Source organism: Bubalus bubalis, chromosome 3 (genome assembly GCF_019923935.1).
Source record: "Bubalus bubalis isolate 160015118507 breed Murrah chromosome 3, NDDB_SH_1, whole genome shotgun sequence".
Classification (NCBI taxonomy): Eukaryota; Metazoa; Chordata; class Mammalia; order Artiodactyla; family Bovidae; genus Bubalus; species Bubalus bubalis.
Window position 1 is genome coordinate 40475457 of NC_059159.1, and position 20686 is coordinate 40496142.

At 53.5% G+C, this 20686-nt stretch overlaps 1 protein-coding gene across 4 annotated transcripts; it reads left to right on the top strand.

Moving 5' to 3' along the window:
* The first annotated feature begins 801 nt into the window (after window positions 1–801).
* INPP5K (inositol polyphosphate-5-phosphatase K) lies at window positions 802–19928 on the top strand. 4 transcript variants are annotated; one of them, XM_045164925.1, is made up of 12 exons: window positions 807–1202; window positions 2895–3002; window positions 3326–3434; window positions 6731–6847; window positions 7188–7363; window positions 7973–8084; window positions 8732–8841; window positions 16419–16602; window positions 17473–17610; window positions 17847–17930; window positions 18097–18201; window positions 18628–19928. In XM_045164925.1, the coding sequence occupies exons 1-12, from the start codon at window positions 1156–1158 to the stop codon at window positions 18685–18687; spliced, it is 1350 nt and encodes a 449-aa protein (XP_045020860.1). In that variant the 5' UTR covers window positions 807–1155; the 3' UTR covers window positions 18688–19928. The 4 variants fall into 4 exon arrangements, with proteins under 4 accessions (XP_045020863.1, XP_045020861.1, XP_045020860.1 ...); XM_045164926.1 differs by lacking the exon at window positions 17847–17930 and having other exon boundaries at window positions 804–1202; XM_045164927.1 differs by lacking the exon at window positions 807–1202 and having other exon boundaries at window positions 3333–3434.
* The last annotated feature ends 758 nt before the right edge of the window (window positions 19929–20686 follow it).

Sequence of the window (20686 nt, forward strand, 5' to 3'; positions counted from 1 at the left end):
ATTAGAAAGATCCAAGATACCTCTAGAAATTGTGGCACATGGATTTCTGTAAACTAAGACAATCGCTCATCATTTTACTTATACAAACATCACATACCTGAAAGTATTTGGGCCATTTTCTACTGGTAGTATTTGCTTCTTGCTTTTGTCTCCCCTACTCTCCACATCTCCCTTTATCCTTCCTACCAAGCAAAACATTTAAGGGAGTTCTTACCCTGGCTTCTGAGTCTGAACCTTACGAAGTTTGTTTGTAAAATTGTCGTGCATTTTTCTTGGGAGAGTCATGGTTCTCATTAGATCTTCAAAGGAATCCCATGCACGGTCCTGCCTCGCACCCCCAAAAGACTAACGAATCAGTGATTTGAAAGAAATCATCATCTTTGGCACAGTAAATAATCTTCATGTTTGGGCGTAGATAGAGGTAGTGATTTATTTTTCGTTCACCAACGGCTTATTTTCTGAGTCCAGAAGCCCCTAAATGTCCAAGGTATAGCAGTGTGCACGGGTCTGGAAAGAGGAAAACACCTGAACGTTTGAAGTGGAGAACTGGAGGCGCTCAGTGGCCTAGAGGAGGGAGGTTACCTGTAGCTGGGGGGTAAGAGTGGATTACAGGCCGTACAGTGGCTGGCTGCGTCCCATCCGGATCGCCCTCTGCCCCTCCGGGCGTTGGGAACCTGTAGAAATAGGTGCCCTAGGACCCAGACACCCCACTCGCCGCTAGTGAAAAAGGACGCGCAGGGGGGGGCGTGGCGTCGACTTCCGCCGGAGGACAGCCCCTCCCGGCCAGCCTCGCGCGGGGCAGCCTGGGAGCTTCGGGGGCGGAGTCTAGGCCGCCGCGCCCCGCGGGCCGGGAAGTGTTGCGTCGGGTTCTGCTGATACGGGGACACGCCTCTCTTACGTCCCCGGTCCCCTAGGCCTCTTTCCCTCCGCCTTTCCCCGTTTCCCGCTCCTTGGAGAGTCCTGCCTCTTCCTGCGGACCCGCCACCCAGAGTCCTCCGTGCGCCCCGGCCCCGCCTCTTACGGAAGCCTAGTCGGAGTGTCGGAATCCGGAAGAAAAACAATCGGGAGTGTGAGCGGACCGGCACCTGCTTCCCAGAGAGCCGATCGGGCCAGGACCGGCGAGGTTCAAGCCGGCCGGGCCACTGCGTGGGGACGATGGAGGCCATGAGCCCACGGACCGAGCCGAGATGCAGAACGCTCAGGTGAGGAAGGCGGCTGCCGGCTGCCCGGGGCGGGATCGCTACCTCCGACCCAATCAGTGCTGCGGGTCTGGGCCAGAACCGGACTGGGAGAGAAGGGGCCAGACCAATAGGTTGCTTCTAGTTCAGAGGCCTCTTACATTCTCCCAGGACAGTATCTAAGAGGGCTATGTTGGGCTCAAACCCTGCGCCTCCTCCAAACTCAGGCCTCCAAGCTCTTTCCCACTTCGGCGCCCCTAGCAGGTGTCCCAGTTAGATTCTGGAGGAGGCAGCAGTGTTAGACTGTTTGAAGTTAAAGCTATAACAAAGCATTCTCTCCTTAGATCTAGAGTAGAAACCTTGTTCTTTAGATCAGCATATACATCATGGGATCTGCCTGATCCCGTTATGACCTCCTGATGTCCACAATCAGATTTAGATAAGATCCTTCAGTGAAGTGATAATAGCTTGGTCTCATGCTTGCTCGTTAACAACGCTAATCACCAACTTAGTGCCAGTCACGATGCAAGGATTTGCTGCTAATCGTGGGACCTAACAGTGGGAACAAGAAATCCCCGCTCTGGAGGTCCTTGGGAAAACAAGGAGCCTTGGAGTAAAAGAGCTACCCTTTAATCCTCCGTCGGACAGCAGGGGGAGATCGTAAACAAACGAAGCGCAGAACCTCTGGCTGAGTGCCTGGGAAGGTGGTTTTCCTATTGTTTTGTTGATATTCAAAGGGAGCGGCAGGAAGTTGCTTTAAACTGGCCAAGAATTTCTTCAGGTTGTGCTTTTTAGAACTTGAACGTCTAAGAATGGGAATCTGGTGGAGAAAAGATGTTTGGGGGAAATCCTGTCCTTTTCTTCTCACCCCCATTTTAAATCTTCTGCTGTTACAGATCCTCCTCCTAATGGTGTGCCTAGGACTTACCTGGGGCTTGCTGGCTCTTCTTGGTCTCTGTGGGGTTTTAGCCCCTGCCTGCTGTGTACTCGGCAGTCTGGGGGCTTCCCAGGAGCACTGCTATAACTGTTCAAATGAAGAGATTTTCAAGTCTCTCTTTGCCCTGAGCCTCTGAGGAAGCCAGTGTTATTGAGAGCTGCTGATTAGATCTGTTGTTTCCCTGGGGAAACTGATGGTTTTTCCCCAAATCGGGTAGACTCTTGAGAAAGATGTTGGGAAACCTGTTATTTAGAATCTTGTTAGCCTCTCTGAAATTCCTCTGTTTTGCTGTGCTCAGGCCTCTCACAAGGTGAAAACTGAACCTCTAGGATCTTTCTGGTGGTCCTGGGACCCCATGGATTGAAGAGTGGGGGGTGGGAAGTTTCTGACCGAGCCACAGATGAAGGACTATTGGAATTAATAAAGTCCTCACTGTCCACCCCATTCACACCCCTTCCCTTGCCTGACTCCAAAACCTTCGGCCCCGCTCGCTGGCAGCTCTCCTGGTGTCAGCAGCACAGGTGCTGCCAGCCGTGGGCAGCTGTATACCTGCACGGAGGAGCCGATCCAGGGTGGGCATTTCCTGCTTCAAGGGACAGAGGGCTTGAAGATGAAGGGCTTGTAGTTCAGTGCCCCAGTTCCCTCCAGTGGATGCAGAAAAACACACATTTCCCCATTCTGACTACAACAGATTATGGTCCAGCCCTTAGCAGGAGCAGCCCCCGGTCTATTACCTGGACGAGGTCTCATCCTCCTTCCTCCATGGCTTCCCTTCTCAGCATACATGTTGTGACGTGGAATGTGGCCTCTGCAGCACCCCCTCCAGACCTCAGTGATCTGCTTCAGCTGAACAACCTGAACCTGAACCTGGACATATATGTCATTGGGTAGGTGTCCACAGGACCCATCACGCATCCCTATATCTGAGATCAGGATCAGGTAAGCCTGACCAGTCCCAAGTTGTCCCCACAGGGAACCACTATAACCTGTTCGCCCTCGCCCTGGAGTGTGAAAGCCAAGAACTTTCAGCCCGCATCAGAGCCAGGCCACATCTGTTGTCCTGGGTCAGCAGTGGCAAGGGGCTGGCGAGCAATAGCCACAGGGGAGGCAGAACCCAGCGCTGGACAGTCGGCTGAGGACAGTGCTAGATGTCGGAGCAGAGGCAGGGCCCTACAGGCCAGGGGGCAGGCCTCTGATCTGGAATGGGCAGTTTGCAGGAACTGAACTGTGGGATCATGAGCCTCCTTTCCGACACTGCCTTTGAAGACCCATGGAGCAGTTACTTCATGGACGTGCTTTCTCCTCTGAGCTTCGTCAAGGTAACTTGCAAGTTCGTGGGCAATGGGGAAATGTGTCTCACCTCTTATTACTAATCCCTAGTCCTTTGTCTCCCAGTCCAGCTTTCATGCTGTTACCCTTTTATTTAAAGACCCAAACCCCAGTTGCACCTGGTTCCCTGGGGCTCCTGCCTGCTTTGTGTCTTTCTGAAGTAGCTGGGGCTGAGCTGGGACGCCAGGGGCTAGTTTAACACCTCGATATTTTTCAGGTTGGGAGAATTCCTTGGGGAGGTGCATCAGGGCTTATTAACACCTGATTACCTACCCCACCCCCAGCCTCCAATCTCTACTCAAAGACCCAGCCTGAAATCTCAGAGTATAATAATAATTGCCACTGTCCATGGCTTGCTTATTGGTGGTGGTGTTTTGTTGTTCACTCAGTCGTGTTTAACTCTTTGCATCCCTGTGTCCATTGAGTTGGTCATGCCATTAACCCATCTCATCCTCTCTTGCCCCCTTCTCTTCCCACTTTCAATCTTTCCCAGCATCAGGGTCTTTTCCAGTGAGTCAGCTCTTGGCATCAGGTGGCCAAAGTATTGATGCTTCAGCTTCAGCATCAGTCCTTTCAATAAATATTCAGAGTTGATTTCCTTTAGGATCGACTGGTTTGATCTCCTTGCTGTCCAAGGGACTCTCAAGAGTCTTCTCCAGAACTACAGTTTGAAAGCATCAGCATTATAAACAAACTTTTTATATACATTATTTAAAAATCTTAACTATTCTGAAATATAGGTGTTACATGGATAAAACCAAGACTCAGAGATCATGACAGATTTGGATCCAGATCTTTCAACTTCATAACCCGTGTCCTTAACTACTGTACTTTATTACTGTACTAGTGATCTCGAAGGCTGACAGGTATCCTATGACTCTCCTGCTGGTATCAGAGGGTGTCCTCTGATCTTAAGAGACATGCACCTCAAATCCTCAGAGACCCAGAGGTTAGAAGAGACACATGTGGAGGAGAAGGGTTCTCAATCTATAAGGCCAGTATTCTTTGGGAAATCTTTTTTTCCTTTGGGAAATGTTTAGACCATAGGAGAATCTGCAGGAATGCTCTAGATTGCTGAATCTTACTTGTCTGCCCTGCACAGCTAAGAGATGAAACACAGTCCCACTAAAAATACCTCCAAGAAGCATTGCTTCTCAGAAATACCAGAATTCCTTTTTTCCTTTCCCTGGGTGATTGGATTGCTTCAGAATTCACTCCGTTACCCTAATCTGCCCAGAGGTGCTGAGGCAAGAGCTGTGAGTCCTCTGGAGGAGGGCAGAGCCAGGAGGAGGTCACATCAGATGTGATCCTGCTGCTGAGGCTAAAAGATGCCAGTCCCCAAGCCCTTGGCTCCCTCCAGATTGAATTAGGGCCTCTTCCTGCAGACTTGGAGCTGGCCCCTCTCAGAGGGCAAAATCACTTGTCTCTCACCACCCACTCCCTTCCCAAGACTGGAGGCCTCCTTGTACCTCGGCTCACTGGCAAGGGATCGGTGGGATGGACTTGAGCCAAGGAAATTAGCTCATCCTGTGGCATGGACACAGCTCACTCCATGCGGCCTCCCGAGGTTGGGAGACCAGCCTGAGGGCCTGGCAGGCACCCACAGCAGATGCCCCTCCTTCGCACGGCTGAGAGTAGAGAGTAGAGGTGAAGGGCGAGCCCTGCCTGCAGCCTGTTCCTGGGGCCGGAAGTTGCTGGCCACAGGTTGAGAAGCCTGGGGCTGATCCCCTTTGTGGGCTCCTAGGCTCCCAGCCTCCCTCCTTCTAGTCCCTTCCTTAGCTCCTCCTCCTTCGTTTCCTCCAACTAGAACTTCCCCTAGGAGTCTCCTGCCTTTCCCCATAGCCCCACCCTTTCTCCCAATCTGAAGTTTTCCTGCCCCACCCCCACCTCCATCCTCCCTGCCCCACCCCCACTTCCCTCCTCTTTCAGAGTGGGCTCTAGCCTGTGGGGCGGGGCTCAGTGGCCCAGACCTGCTCTTTGGGATCAGATTAATCTTGAAACTCTTCCCAAATCTTTCTCAGTTCCCTGGGAGTCAGCTCCCCCCACCCCCAGGAGCCAGCCTTTCCCCACTCCCATTGTCCTATTTGCTTTCGAAGGGGAGAGACCAAGACAGGGGTGGAAAGTGAAGTCGGGGACACATTTGTAGCAACCTGTGCCCAGCTCTGGGTGCTCACGCCTCCCTCCCTCCGTCTTGTGTTCAGGGTTCCCCCTCCCTTGACTCCTCCACCATCCCAGAGCTCCTGGCCTGTGGGATCAAGTTTCATAATTCCTGGAAGGCCCCAGTACATGCTCCCCACCCGGGGATTTCCTCCTTGGCCTCTGCACCTCATGCTCCGGAAATAGCTACTCGGGTGGTGGGTGTAGACAGCCTGAAGCTGTGAGAGGGTCACAGGCCCATTCCCACCCCACCTCCACGGCCGCTGAGCGTGGGGATTCTGGCAGTCCTGGGCCTTTGACATTGCTATTCAAAGTGGTCCTGCTGGTTCCTTAGTCTCCTTGAGCCTCAGTCCTTCAGAACAGAGACCCTTCTTTCAAAAGTTGGCCAGAATTAGCTGTTTTCCCCCAACCTGCGAACACGCGTCCTCTGTGCTCACTCTCATCCCCTCTGCGTGGCATTCACGGACTCCAGCTGCCCGTAGTGTGTATTATTTTTCAGTAGCGTTTTCTTAATTGTTTTTCCCTGAGCTATAATGTATGGAGAAATGAAATGTAGAGTCTGGTGGATTTTTATACGTATATGTGGCCATGCTGCCACCCATCAAATCAAGATACAGAGTATTTCCCGCTCTCTCATGCTCATGTCCGTTCTCTGCATTTACTTTCAAGAATCCTTAAAGTAAAAATTAATATCAAGAGCTACCAGTTAATCCAGCATCTTTAAGATAGATTCCTGCTTTATCGATGAGAAAATAGACTTGTCCGGCATCAAATACTAACAGCCCGAGCTGGTTTCTGAACCTAGATCTGGCCCTTAGCCATTTTCCCATAAAGCATCTCTAAAGTTCTTTGAGCCCCTCCATCGACGGTACCCGTGGGAGCTCAGGAGGGCACTAGGGAGAAGGGCACCATACGTGGGCTGGGGCGGAAGAGTCAGTGCCCTCCTGTTGGTGGAATGTCTCCACCCCCTGCAGAGCCCCCAGATTGCCTCATTTGGCAGCTAAGACTCCATCGGCACTGAGATGCCGTAGACCCCTGGGGCAGGACATCCATGTGGCTCAGGGCTCTCAAGGGCGCCCAGCACAGGCCCTGGAGGGACATGAATGACTGTCACCCTTCTGTCCCGCAGGTCTCCAGTGTCCGCATGCAAGGGCTCCTCTTACTGATCTTCGCCAAGTACCAGCATTTGCCCTTTATCCAGGTCCTGTCTACTAAATCCACCCCCACCGGCCTCTTCGGGTACTGGGTAAGGACTGAGCTGTTTTCTGAGTCAAGAGCTGGGGGCCTTCTCTCACTGGATGGGGCAGGGCTGGGGGCTTTAGGGCTGGGCAACTGAAAAAGGGAATGAATGAATTGAAAAGAGGGGGTGAAATGAATCTTGGCACTCTGTCCAGGCCAGTGCCCCGCATAGCTGCCTTCCCTCCTCTGGGGGGCCTAGTGTCCCTGGGATGGCAGGTAGGTGAGCTGGGTTCTGCGGAGGTGAGTGTCTGCTGACCTGGGAGATCCCGCAGGAACTGAGACCATCTGCCCTCAGGCCCCGGATGGGAAAACAGAGGTGTGTCCCCCGCTTCCTGCCCACCTTCCAGGGGAACAAAGGGGGTGTCAACATCTTTCTGAAGCTTTACGGCTACTATGTCAGCATCATCAACTGCCACCTGCCCCCCCACATGGCCAACAATGACCAGCGGCTGGAGCACTTTGACCGGATCCTGGAGATGCAGAATTTTGAGACACAGGATACCCCCAACATCCTGGACCACGAGTGAGCGTGCAGTTGTGAACTGTGCCCGACCCTCTCCCCCAAGCCAGCCCTGGCAAGCCTGCTCTGCCCGGTCACTGCTCCCCCGCCAGAGGCAGTCTGCCCCCATCTCCCGCCCTCTCGCAGCCTCTTCCCTGATGCCCTGTCTCCTCTCCAGCTCTGCCTGCCTGGGGTCTGGGACCCCTTCCCTTTCCCTGGCCCCTCTGTCCTGCCTAGAAATTCTGGACGCTTCCAAACATCCCAGGTCAAGAACCTTGTGGTTCCTGAGGTCCCCAGGAAGGGCTGGTTCTCAGGTGTGCCCTGTGGGGCACCTGGTGCCGGGTACCTAGCCGGGGGACAGGGAGGGAGGGCTAGAGCCTGCTCCATGTTTGCCACTTGCCCCTCAGGGCTGGTCCCTTTGGCTCGAATGGCTGGTGGGGCCAGGAGAACAGGCCCGTTGGGGCCCGCCCTTGTCTTCACCTGATCCTCCCTCAGCCTCTGGCTTTTCACCTGCCCCTCGAGCCTTCTGCTCCCTGGCAGCCCTGCAGTGAGTGGTCAGAGCCTCTATGGTCTCCTGCCTGCTCTGACCCCATCACAGACCTTCAGGCCGCCTGCCTTCCTTTCTTTCTGAAGCCTCATTCTCTGGTTTGGAGACATGAACTTTCGGATCGAGGACTTCGGGTTGCACTTTGTTCGAGAATCCATAAAAAATCAGCGCTACAGTGACCTGTGGGAGAAGGATCAGGTATCTGAGAGGGGGGATCTGAGCCCAAGAGAGGAGAGTTCTGAGCCCAAGGCCAGGGAGGTCAGCAGGAGGTGTGGGGAAGTTCCCTAGCCCCTGTTCTCCTTTCCCAAGCCTTCAAAAGTCCCTGACCCCAGGCAGGGCAGAGTCTGATAGGCCTTGGCTGCTGGGAGTGGGGCAGCCAGGCTTGTCTGGCCAGCCTGGTCTCCACCTAGAGGCGCTCCAGCACCAGGTGTGTGTGAGGTCAGGGAGCGAGCAGGGCTTTGGCCTGCCGGCCCTGCACCAGCCCTCAATGTCCCTGTTGTCTTTCCCACTCCCAACCTGACTTGCCTCCTGGAGGATGAGATACCACCCATTGGGATACCCTGCCTACCCCAGCCTCCCCTCTCACACACTTCTGCTAGTGGCTCCTAGGGAAATAGAATTCAGAGCCTGATCCCTGTGGTTCAAGGACTGGGAAGTGGCAGGCGGCCCCCTCCCCTGGGACTATGGGGTGGGCGTGAGGGGGTGATGTTTGCGTTTGCATTCAGCTGCTGTCCTGGGGGTGGGGTACAGGGCTGGGGCAGTGAGGAGCAGTCTGACTGGGAGGGCACCGCCAGGTTTGAGTCTTGCCCCACTGCGATGGCAAGTGCCGATCCCTTTTCCTCCAGCTCAGCATCGCCAAGAGACACGACCCACTGCTGCGGGAATTCCAGGAAGGCTCCCTGCTCTTCCCACCCACCTACAAGTTTGATAAGAACTCCAACAACTATGACACCAGGTGAGGGGGTCCCGCCGGGAGAGGATGTGCCTGTCGCAGATCTGGGCCTGGGAAGTCAGACCGTGCTGGCCCTTGTGATCAAGGGAGCCACCTTCAGTTAGAAGTGTTGGGGAAGCAGGACTAGATCCAGCCATCACTGCTCAGGAGCGGTGCCTCTGCACCTCTGATGAGATGCTGACTGTGGGAGCTGTCCCAGGAGGGAGCAGGAAGGGAAGCTGGGGCCGGGGCAGGTAGAGCCAAAGGGGAGGGAAGATGGCTAATTGCTGACTGCAGGGCAAGGGAGATCGGGGAGGGACTGTACTTCAGCATCCTTTAGACGCCTGCCCTGCTGCCCCCCCAGGGCTTTCTGGTCCTGCCCAGATGATGGTGGGGACAGAAAGCTTGGCTCAGCCAGTCACTGGTGTTAAGTAATCCTGCCCTGGCTGTGAGTGAGTTGAGTACTAGTTAAGGAATATGAGGGGGAGTTGTCAGTGGGGCAGTTAACGGGGAACAATGCGAAGATAGTGCACCTGGTTAGAAATCAGAAGCACAGTTTGTGCTTTATTGGCAGCGTGACCTTGGTCATGGTATTTAAGCCTCAATTTTTCCATCTATAAAATGGGGATGATAACAGTGCCTGTTTCATGGGACTGAGGATTCATTGAGACCACCAAAGGACTTCCATGGTGGTCCAGTAGCTAAGACTCCCAGCTCCAAAGCAGGGGGCCCGGTTTTGACCCCTGGTTAGATCCCACATGCTGCAACTAAGACCCAGGGAAGCCAAGTAAATAAATATGTAAAAAGAAATAAATAAGACCTGGCATGTTAGCCTAGTGTCTGGCACCCAGTAGGCACCATGATAACTGCTGCTGTTGTTTTTAGATTCTGATCTTCAGGTCAGAGTTTTACTGAAAGCCTTTCTAAAGAACTGAGAAAGGGATAGGTAACCACCAAAACCTTAGACTTAGGCAGTGGGGCAGAAGCAGCTCAAGCCCAAAGCCCCTGACCTGATTTAGGGCAGGGACCCTCATCTCTTGGAAGAAGAATAACCCCCTACATGTTATGGGGCTCTTTGTATTCCCCTAGCAGAATTGTCTTCTGAGGGAGATAGGAGGTGCCCCCAGGGCAGCCCAGGCCTCTGGGATTTAGGCGGTGAGTAGGTCTGTCCACAGCCAGGCCAGGATGAGAGGGGGCCCTGCTGGCCCAGGGCCGGAAGCCGTGTGGCAGAGCCACAATGTCCCCGCCAAGCGAGGGCGAGAGCGTGAGCCGTTTGAGGAGTATGGAGCAAGACAGAGTGGGGTCACAGTCAGGGGCAGCGCACACAAGCAGAGGCCACAGACACTGGAACTGAGGGCCAGCCTGGGCCGCAGCACAAGCCAGAAAGTAGGGAAGAGGGCAGGCTTCCGCTGGCCCACGGGCCCAGGTCCGCAACTGTCCGTCTCCCCGGCCATCCATTGGAAATAAGGATCGTCATGGAGATTGTCAAACTCTGTGGGACAAGCCGGGATCCTCTACCAGTTGACACTTGCCCACAGGAAGAGAATGGCTCACAGGCCGTGTAGCCAAGCATCACCCTGCTCACAGCCCTGGGTACGGGAGGGAAGCCCGCAGGAGACTGGAAGTCACGCAGGTGGTGTAGAGGGGCTCAGAGATGTTCACGGCCTTCCCCAGGTGACTGTGCTCGTGATAGTGGAGCCGGGGCTAGACCTCTCCAGACTGTGTTGCCCACGATGCTTTCCTCTAGCCCGCAGTGCCTCCAAGTTCACAGCCAGTCTTTTTTTCTTTTTTTTTTTAATGAATTGTATTTATTTTTTGGCTGTGCCATACAGTACATGTGGGATCTTAGTTTCCCGACCAGGGATCCAGCCCACACCCCCTGCATTGGAAGTGTGGAGTCCTAACCATTGGACCACCAGGGAAGTCCCCACACAGCCAGTCTTGCCAGCTAGCAGCAGAAAGGAGCTCAGGGCTGGGATAGCAAAAAGCTTGCCAAGGAGAAGACAGATGTTATTTCTACGTGATAGATAAAATCCACACTGTGACTGACATCGCTGAGTGCTGACCACGGGCCAGGCATTGGGCACAGGGCTTTGCCCGCATCACTTCACTTAATTCCTACTGTATCTTCATTAGGTAGACACTGTTGATACTGACTTCTTACAAATAAGGAAGATTTGTACAAATCTTACAAATAGACCTTCTGTATCTCAGAAGGTCTAAGTAAGGTAGTAACAGAGTAAGTGATGAGCAAAAATTTGAACTGAGGTCTGTGTGAATCCAGACTCATGCTTCCCCTTGCCTGGAGCCCAGGAAATGAAGGAATGTCTGGACAGGAACAACGGCATTACAGGGGGACATCACAACTGAAATATCTCCAGCTGGGAGTGCCTGCGCTTGGCAGGAGCCCCACGTAGGGAACAGAAACGTTGCTGTGTGATCAGTCTGTTATTCATCCTTGAAAACCGGGTTGAGGCATCATCTCTACTGAAAAATCTTCCTTGACCCTTGCCAGTTTCGCTGGGAGTTCTCTCCTGGTGCTGTGCTGCCTGCAAGCCTTGCACATCGTGCATTCAGTGTGTCTGTTAAGACACGGAGTGCCTTTTCTGCTGTGCTGTGAATGCCCGGAGCACAGAGGCTGGGTCTGATTTACGACAGTCCCTGGTTATATAGCACAGCGTGCCTGCCATGTGTTTGAACTGAGAGCCTGAGAGAACAAAAGGAAAAGATAAGATATTTAAGGAGCAGCCAGTCTAGTAGAGGGACCCACCCAGAGCGAGAGAGCCAAATAAACACTCTCAAGTCCACGAGCTGGCCAATAGAAGGTTCCAGAACTCTGTGTGAAAGTGGTAAAAGAGAGCGAAGTAAATGGTAAGGAGGCGGACAGCTGAAGCCATGAGGAGTCAATGAGAACTGTCAGAGAGGCAGCAGGTTTCACAGAAAGGACAGGCATTCTCAGCAGCAGCGCTGATGAGAGGCACTTTGAGTGGGGCTGCCCCGCTGTACAGAGGGACTGAGCTGTGTGCAGGGCATGGTTCACAGCTTCGCCCAGCCTTGGCAGCGCACCTGAGCCAAGATGTAATGAGAAACGAGGTCAGCTTCGTTACAGGGGAGGGTGAAGGGGCTGATGGCAGCAAATCCTATTGAAGTCAGGGATTGCAGTAGGGTTTTGTTACAGTCAACAGGAACCTAGTCCACCTCCCTGCTCGGCAGTGAGCAGAGGATGTTATGATCAATCTAGGCAAGACTCAAGTCCTGAGTTCAGTGGGACACTTAGAAACCATCTATAGGGAGCCAAGAGGAAAATGCTCTCAGACCCAAAAATGGAACACATCACTCCTTTGGGGCCAGTAAATTGGCTCAAGTTTTCTAGGCTCTTAAGCCTGGAGAATCTTGCAGAGCTACTGGGTCTTAATTTTTAGAAAGTAAAGACATATCACAGGCATGCCTGGGAGATATTGTGGAATTGGTTCCAGACCACCACAGTAAAGCAAATATCACAATAGAGTCACTCAGACTTTTTGGTTTCCTGGTGCACAGAAGAGTTAGGTTTACACTGTTTTGTAGTCTGTTGAGTGTACAATAACATACCTAAAATAATGTACATACCTTAGTTTTAAAATACTTCATTAGTAAAAAATGCTAACCAGTCTCGAAGCCTTTGGCAAGTCGTCCCTTTCTGTGATAGTAGCATCAGAGGTCACAGATCACCTAGCAGTTACAACCGTAAGAGGGCTCGAACTAGTATAAGAACTACCGAAATGTGGCTCAGAGACACAAAGGGAACAAATACTATTTGAAAAATGGTTCCAAGTAGTCTTGCTCAATGCAGGTTTGCCACAAACGTTCAATTTGTAAAAATCGCAATCTCAGCCAAGTATTAATGTAAGAAAGCACAGTAACCTGGGGTGTGCCTGTTGTCTCCAGAAACAGTTCTTGGGGGCTTCCCTGGTGGCTCAGTAGTAAAGAATCCACCTGCCAATGCAGGAGACATGGGTTTGAACCCTGATGCAGGAAGATCCCTCATGCCGCAGAGCAGTTAAGCCCGTGTATCTCAGCTATTGAGCCTGTGCTCTAGAGCCCGCAAGCCACAGCCACGGAGCCCACGCGCCACAGCCACCAGAGCCCTCGCCCCCTAGAGTCCACGCTCCACAACGAGAAAAGCCACCACAGTGAGAAGCTCACACCACAACTAGAGAGTACCCCTGCCCTCCACAGCTAGAGAAAAGGCCGAGCGGCAGCCAAGAGTCAGCACAGCCATGGATAAATAAATGAAAATTATTAAAAAAAAAAAAGTTCTCGTTCTCAGTCATGACCATTCAGCCAAAAAAAGCATTAGTGAGGCCCCACTCTGGTTACACGCTGGGAATCGGCCACTGAGGGACAGACTGGGAGGACACTGCAGTGGAGGAGAGCTGGCTCCTGGTCAGCACCGTGAGGGCACCCAGCTCCCCTGCACTCGGCGACCTCCCTCAGGGTCAGTGTCCTGGAGAAGGGAGATGTGACCTGTGGCGCCCTCCCAGGGTTAGAAAGATTAGAACAGTCTGAGATGCCTGCCACAGCCACGTGATGCATGGAGGGGCCACGTGTTTAGCTGTTACCAGGAATGGAGAACTGGGGGGAATATATTTAGTTTGTACATATTTATTCTGCTTATTTGTTCCTTTGTCTTTTGTTTGTTAAACAAGCTCCTCAAGAAGATTGCCAATCCCATTTATCAGGTCCTCCCCAGTCTCATGTCTTATAATAAGGGCTCAGTAAAGGTGATTGAGGGCTTCCCTGGTGGCCCAGTGGTAAAGAATCCGCCTACAATGCAGGAGACGTGGATTTAATCCTTGGATTGGGAAGATCCCCTGGAGGAGGAAATGGCAACCCACTCCAGTATTCTTGCGGGGGAAATCCCTTGGACAGAAGGAGCCTGGTGGGCTACAGTCTGTGGGGATCGAAAAAGAATTGGACACGATTTAGCGACTGAACAGCAACAAAGGTCTTCAAAAGAATGAACAGTACGGGTGCCCAGTGATGAGTGTGGGCCAGGCCATGGAAAAGGAAGAAAGGGAGACAGGCGGAGGTCCTGCGGGGGAAGGAGAGTGGGGCTGCGGTCAAGACTTGGGGAGGATTCTGACGGGACTGCAACGTATGGGCTGCTGACCATAATAGGGAAGTGGGGGCAAGAGGATGCTTTGAAAGGGAGAGTGGTGCATTCATGCAGTTCACTACCAAGTCTCAAGAATTGCTAGGCACTGAATGTCCAAGGTTGCATTGGAGATTTTGTGTCTGTAGTTTCTGGGATGGGATTACCACATTCCAACATCCCACAAACACTCTTCAGAAGCGTGAAAGGTCAAAACACGCCAGGAGCACAGAGAGGAAGTGACATGCCACTCACCACTTCTGGAACGCTCCCTTGATAAGGTTTTTGAAGTAAGTACTGTTATCATCTCATCTTAGAGTTGAAGAAACTGAGGTTTGGAGTGATGATGTCACTTGCCAAGGGCAGAACTTTGTTGTTGTTGTTTTTAAACTAGATTACTGATTTGTTTTAAAAGTATGCAACTCAGAAATAGGCAGATGGAAGAGATGTGTCAGACAAGGTGTGGGAAGGGGCACAGAGCTTCAATACCCTCTCCAAGCACACCACTCCCCAAATTCACCAACCCAGAACTCTTCATTAACAGGACAGAACTTTTCACCAACTGGTCTCCGATTTTAGAGCCAAAGTTCACCACCAGGGCACCACCGTTCTGCCACTATTGCTAGAGAGCCATTTTGCTATTGAAGTGATGAAAGTGTGGCAGGAATGTTTGTTTAAAATAGTAAGTGAATAAAGCAGAAGACAAAAATAGCCTTTCAAGCTATAAGCATGTGAAGTCGTGTATGTTAAAATTGACTGGGCATTTTTGAGGAAGGAGAGTGAGCTTTGGTGTTTTTTTTTTTTTTTTTTTTTTAGTTATTTGTATTTCACAAGCACTTTTTTTTTCTTTTTCATGAGCACTTGTTGATGGGTTCGATCCCTAGATTGGGAAGATCCCCTGGAGAAGGGAATGGCAACCCACTCCAGTATTCTTGCCTGGAGGTAGTCCATGGATAGAGGAGCCTGACGGGCTACAGTCCATGCGGTCATAAAGAGCTGGACACGAGTGAGGAACTAACTCCTATACTGTTGAGTACTTGCTGCATGCCAGGCTCTGTGCTAGTGCCAAGGGGACACAGGAGACACCAAGAGCCCCTTCCTTGCCTTCTGAGCTCACACTGACTGATAGGCTGAGTAGGGAGCAGTAAGCTACGATAGAGTGTAACAGCAGACGTGCTCGTGTCAAGTGCTCTGGAAGCAGAGAGGTCAGGGGCGGCTTTATGACGACAGCACTGGAACCGGGCCTGTCCCTGCGACAAAGGGAGTGCCAGGCAGCAAAGCTGCCAGAACAGGGGCCCAGAGGCTTGAGAGGTCACCAGGGCCAGGTGGGTCTGGGGCGGAGGTGGGTGATCTGGTAGAAAAAGGGGCGTCAGAATCCTGGGCACCTTGAAAGCCACATTTGGAGACCTGAACTTTATCCTGGAGGCAGTGAAGATTCCTTAAAAGGTTTTTGCTGGATTTGTTTTAAAAAATATACATTTATTTATTTGACTGCACCGGGTCTTAGTTGCAGCATGTGGAATCTAGTTTCCTGACCAGGGATGGAACCCAAGCCCCGGAATTGGGAGCACAGGATCTTAGCCACTGGACCACCAGGGAAGGTCGTCCTTAAAAGTTTTAAAGCGGTGAATCATCTGACCAGGCCGTATGGTGTCTCTCATGCCCGTTGGGGAAGCTGGGAGTACAGAAAGGGAGTGGCAGGTCCTCAGTTGACTCTTGAGAACAAAGCCTCATAAGAGCCAGTATCTGTGGGCAGCTTGCGTTGTAGGAAGCACGGCGCTATCTGCTCTTTGTGTTTTATCTCATTTAACCATCTCAGTAGCCCTGAGATGTAACTACTGTTATCTCCATTCTACTGATGAAGAGCTGAGGCCTAAGAGGGGTTAGCCTGGCAACGACGGGCATGTGCCCTGTGGTCATGCTGGCTGGCCCAGAGTCCTGGCTTCATCACGCCATGGCTGGGCAATTTTGGGAAAGTCCAAACCCCTCTAAGACCCATTTTCTCCACCTGTGAAGAGGGGATAAATGGTCCTGGTCGAAAGCATGTGGGGAGATTCCCTAAATACTTCCCTTGCCTTTCCCACGATCAATCTGTAGTTGAGGAGAGGGAGCCAAGTTCCAGCTCAGCTCTAACCCTACATTCCAAACCTCAGCCTCTTTGATCTGCTGCTGCTTTTGTTCAAGAAGTAAGAAAGGTTTTAGACAGAGTGTTTCTGAGTCACCATTTGATTCATAAAAATGTAGACAAGACCAAGTGTCCTTGGCTGAGTCTGACATAGACCCATGTACTGTTGTTGCTTCCACGGGGCACACTCCTGCCCGCTGCCAGGCCGGGCTCCAGCTCTGTCCTGGGGCATCTCATGGCAGCTAACAGGCCCTGGCATTAGGGGCTCCAAGGGAGCTTGTGGGGGTCCCTTCCTGCTGGCCTGCTGAGCCTTCTCTCTCCTTCCTCTCCCCCCACCCCCAGTGAGAAAAAGCGCAAGCCTGCCTGGACCGATCGCATCCTTTGGAGGCTGAAGCGGCAGTCCCAGACCGACTTCCAGACCCCCACGCTCTCAGCCCCCTTCGCCCTGTTCCTGAGGAGCTACGTCAGCCACATGGTGTACACCATCAGTGACCATAAGCCCGTCACCTGCACCTTTGACTTGGAGGTAAATCTCCAGGCGCCTGGCACTTGGCAGAGCCGCAGCTGCGCCAGGCCACATCCCAGACCCACCTGCCCTGGGTTCAGAGCTCAGCAGGCCCCCCGGGGAGGCCTGTAGGAGGACACGATTGCCTTTCCTCCCAGGTCAGGTGTCCCCCTGTTCTTAGGAGCCGTGGCTGGCTCTGTCTGTCAAAAACATGTTGGAACCCTTTGTCAGTAGGTTTCCCTTGCCTCTTGGAACTGTCCCCTGGGACTCCTGAGTTCCATTATGCTTATTACCTACCATGTGAGGTAGGACTGCCTTTCATTTGTCCTGAACCTGTCTGGCTCGGGTTACAGAGGGAGCCCCCTCCCCCTGTATCTTGCCGTCTAGTGACCGAGGCGGTGCGGTCCCCTTTGAGCCGCTGGCTGCCCTCATCTTGTGTGTCTTTATATCTTTGTGTCCCTCCACATGCCTCCGGCTGTTCTCACCAGAGGCCCCCAAATTGAATTTGGGCCTTTGGGTCAGAAACTGTGGAATCCTGAGAGTGATTCCCTGGCTGCTTTCTTCATCCTGTCAGCAGCTCCCGCGGTCTCCCCCACCCCCACACTCCTCCCCTAGTACGTGGCTCTCTGCCAGGTTACCCACCCACCCGGCCCCTGGCCCATCCTCCCTGGCGGGGCCAGCCATCCCCCACCAGCCTTTGGCCCTTCTTTCCGGCCAGCCAGCCAAGGTCTGATACCCTCCAGGCAGCCTAGCGAGAGCTAACCCCACCCGCTGGCTGCCCCCCTACCCCCGCGGTGACCGTGACCTGTTGGAAGGGCACAGTCAGGACTCTCATCCCAGGGAAGGGGACGCTGCTGTGGGACTTCAACCCCCTCTGACCCCTGTGTGTAGCTGAAGCCATTGGTGTCCGCCCCGCTGATCACCCTGCTGCCTGAGGGCCCATGCACCATGGAGAGTGACCTGCTGATCAGCTACTGCCTGGCTGCAGACTTCCTCAGCAGCCCCTGGGACTGGATTGGCCTGTACAAGGTGACAGGGCCCATCGACCGCACCCCCGTGGTTTATCCATTCTGAGGGCTCATGGGAGCTGGGCGTAGAGACCACCTGGAGTCCTTGCCTACCGAGGGGCTGGCTGTGAAGGGGAGGAGGCAGAAAATGCTATGATGGCCAGCCTCAGAAATGAGACCATCCTCTCCTTAGGACTTGACATGGGTCCCGTGTCCTCCCAAACCACTGACCGCCCGCCCGATCCCCCCCTCCTACAGGTGGGGCTGCGCCACATTAATGACTATGTCTCCTATGTCTGGGTCAAGGACAACCAGGTCTCCTTCAGTGACAGGCTGAACCAGGTACCTTCCCCCTTACCTGAGACAGGTGTTCCACCTCGCCAGCAGGGGGGTTTGCCTGAGCTCTCCTCTGCCCTCTGGAAGAGACAGAGAGGTGGATACCTAGTCTCTGAGAGCTGGATGGGGCCTGAGGCCATAGAGCTGATCTGCATCTGTCTGTCCTTTCCAGGTGTACATTGACATCAGCGACATCCCTGAGACTGAGGATCAGTTTCTCCTTTTTTACTATAGCAACAACCTACATTCTGTGGTGGGGATAAGCAAACCGTTCAAGGTAACAGATACTGGTGGGTAAGAGGAAGGGTGGGCTTCCCTGCTGGTTCAGCAGCAAAGAATCCGCCTGCAATGCAGGAGACCTGGGTTTGACCCCTGGGTTGGGAAGATCCCATGGAGTAGGAAACGGCAACCCATACCAGTATTCTTGCATGGGAAATCCCATGGACAGAGGAGCCCGGTGGGCTACAGTCCATGGGGTCACAAAAGAATTGGACACAGCTTAGTGACTAAACAGCAACAGCACAAAAGGAAGGCTAGTCCAGGAGACTTGAGCCCGTCGCTGGTTCCCTGAGGCCATGGGCCAAGGAGCCCCGCAAACCCCGCCACCGTGGAGCTGCATCCACTGGGGGGTGGGAGAGACGGAAGGCATGGACCAAAAACCTGCCCTTGCCCCTTCCACTCACCACCTGCTTTATCCCTGCAGATCCAGCCTTTCTCCTTCCTGGGGGAGGACCCACTGGATGAAGCCCAGCCACAGATCTGAGCCGGGCTAGAGTAAATCCAGGGCGGAGGCCAGAGCTGGCAGCCAGCTCTGCCCACCACTGCCAGGAGCTGGGGGCCCAGCCCAGCCCCCGGAGGAGGCAGCGGCATCCTCCACCTCTGAGGGGGAGCCCTGGCCACCCTCCTCTGCTCTCTTCAGTCTAGATCTCTGGAATGGGCCCCTTAAATACAGGTTTTTTTGTTGCTGAGGTGTGAGTGAAACCAGCTAGTTTGTCAACAGTGAAGATCTAGAGGCAGGCCCCTGGATGCGGGAAGGACCCTCCCTCCTGCATCTCATTTCTGAATTTTCCCCACACGCTTCCAGCCCCGCCCGGGCAGGCCTGCCAGGCACATGCCCCATCTGGCACAGGCCTGCATTCTTGTCACGCCACTCTGGGCCTTAGGCTGGGCGGAGGAGATGCTCCCATTTGTACAGGCTGCAGAGATTGGTTGGTGCACAGAGCACTGTGTCCCAGGGGTCTTGACATCTTGTTGCCTGTCCCCTTGAGGGGTGGGCAGAGGGTCTGAGATCCCTGCTTTCAGCAGAAGCCAGTGGCCACGTAGGCAGGATGGAGGAGCCCTCCACCCACGCTCTCCTGTAGTTGTTGCGGACAGGTTGAGGTGTGCCCTGCCAACAGCACACACATACCCCCACCTCCACCCCCAGCTCAAGGAATCCAGCCCAGAAAGTTCCAGGGTCTGAGCAGAGGATTGCACCCAAGTTGGCTTCTGCTCATAAGTCAGGCTCCATGCCCCCAACGTGCCCTCCTGAGAAGGGCTGGCAGTTGGTAGAGGAGCTTGGCCACAGACTTTCGCAGGGCGGTCCATGCCCAGTCCATCTCATCTGCCCCTGTCCTCGCTTGCTGTCGCTGGCCAGAGATCTGCCCTGGGACCTAGAAGTGGGGGCAGGCGGAGCCGGAATCAAGACATTCTGGAGAATTTGGCCTGGGGGTCTTCAGAGAGCATTCTCCAGGTGCTGTGTGGATGCAGCCTGGCCCCACGCCCACCATCTCCCTTGAGTCAACAGTGGCTGAAACGGTCACCTTCTTCCAGAAGACACCTCAGGGAGCCTGCTCTGTGACCATCAGGCCCATCCTAGGACCTGAGACTGAGGGACACCAGTTGCTCTGTATCCTGACTCCACCCTGGGACCATCTGGAACTGTCCCTCTGGCTTCTAGTGGGCCATGGCCGGCTGTGTTCTGTGGCTATTGCATTGAGGGTTAATTAGAAACAGTGGCTTTTACACCTGTGTGTGACTCTTATGTGATGGTGGTGGGAACGTGCCCACGTTCATGGGCTCCTGCTTGACTCCAGGATGAGGGCCCTGTCGTCCAGACTATAGAGTGTCTGTCTGATGATGGTGACAGATGTTGCCTGTGTTGGAATGGGAGAATGCGGTTCTGGGATGGTGGCCCTCTGGGTCCTGGGTCCCAGGGGGCTGTGCCTCCTTTGCTGTTGGACACTTCGCTTACTCCTGCTAAGTAGGCAGAGTGGGCTTCTTGGGGCTGAACTCAGAAAAGGTGTCCACTCTGCTCTCACCAGTTAATCCCTCCTCACCTGGCACTCCTTCATACCTTAGTATTTTTCTTTTTAATAATTTTATCTATGTATTTGTTTTTGGCTGTGCTGGGTCTTCGTTGCTGCTTGGGCTTTCTCTAGCTGCAGTGAGGGGCGACTCTTCTTCGTTGTGTGCGGGCTTTTGCGGTGCCTTCCTCGCGGTGGAGCACAGGCTCTGGCGCGTGCGGCCTTCAGTAGCTGCCGCACTCCGGGCTCAGTAGTTGTGGTGCACGTAAGCTCTCCAAAAATGTCACCATCTCGTCTCTCTGCCTCACCTCTCCCCTGATCCCTCTACCCCGAGGTCCCCAGGGTAACTTCTCTCTCTGCCCACAACACACACACACACCCGAGGAGCCCAGCCCTGGAAGTCCCCTACGTCTTCTCACATGCACAAGCATCATGGGTGCTGCCACCCTTCCTCTGTAGCTGGGGGAAGCGAGAGCT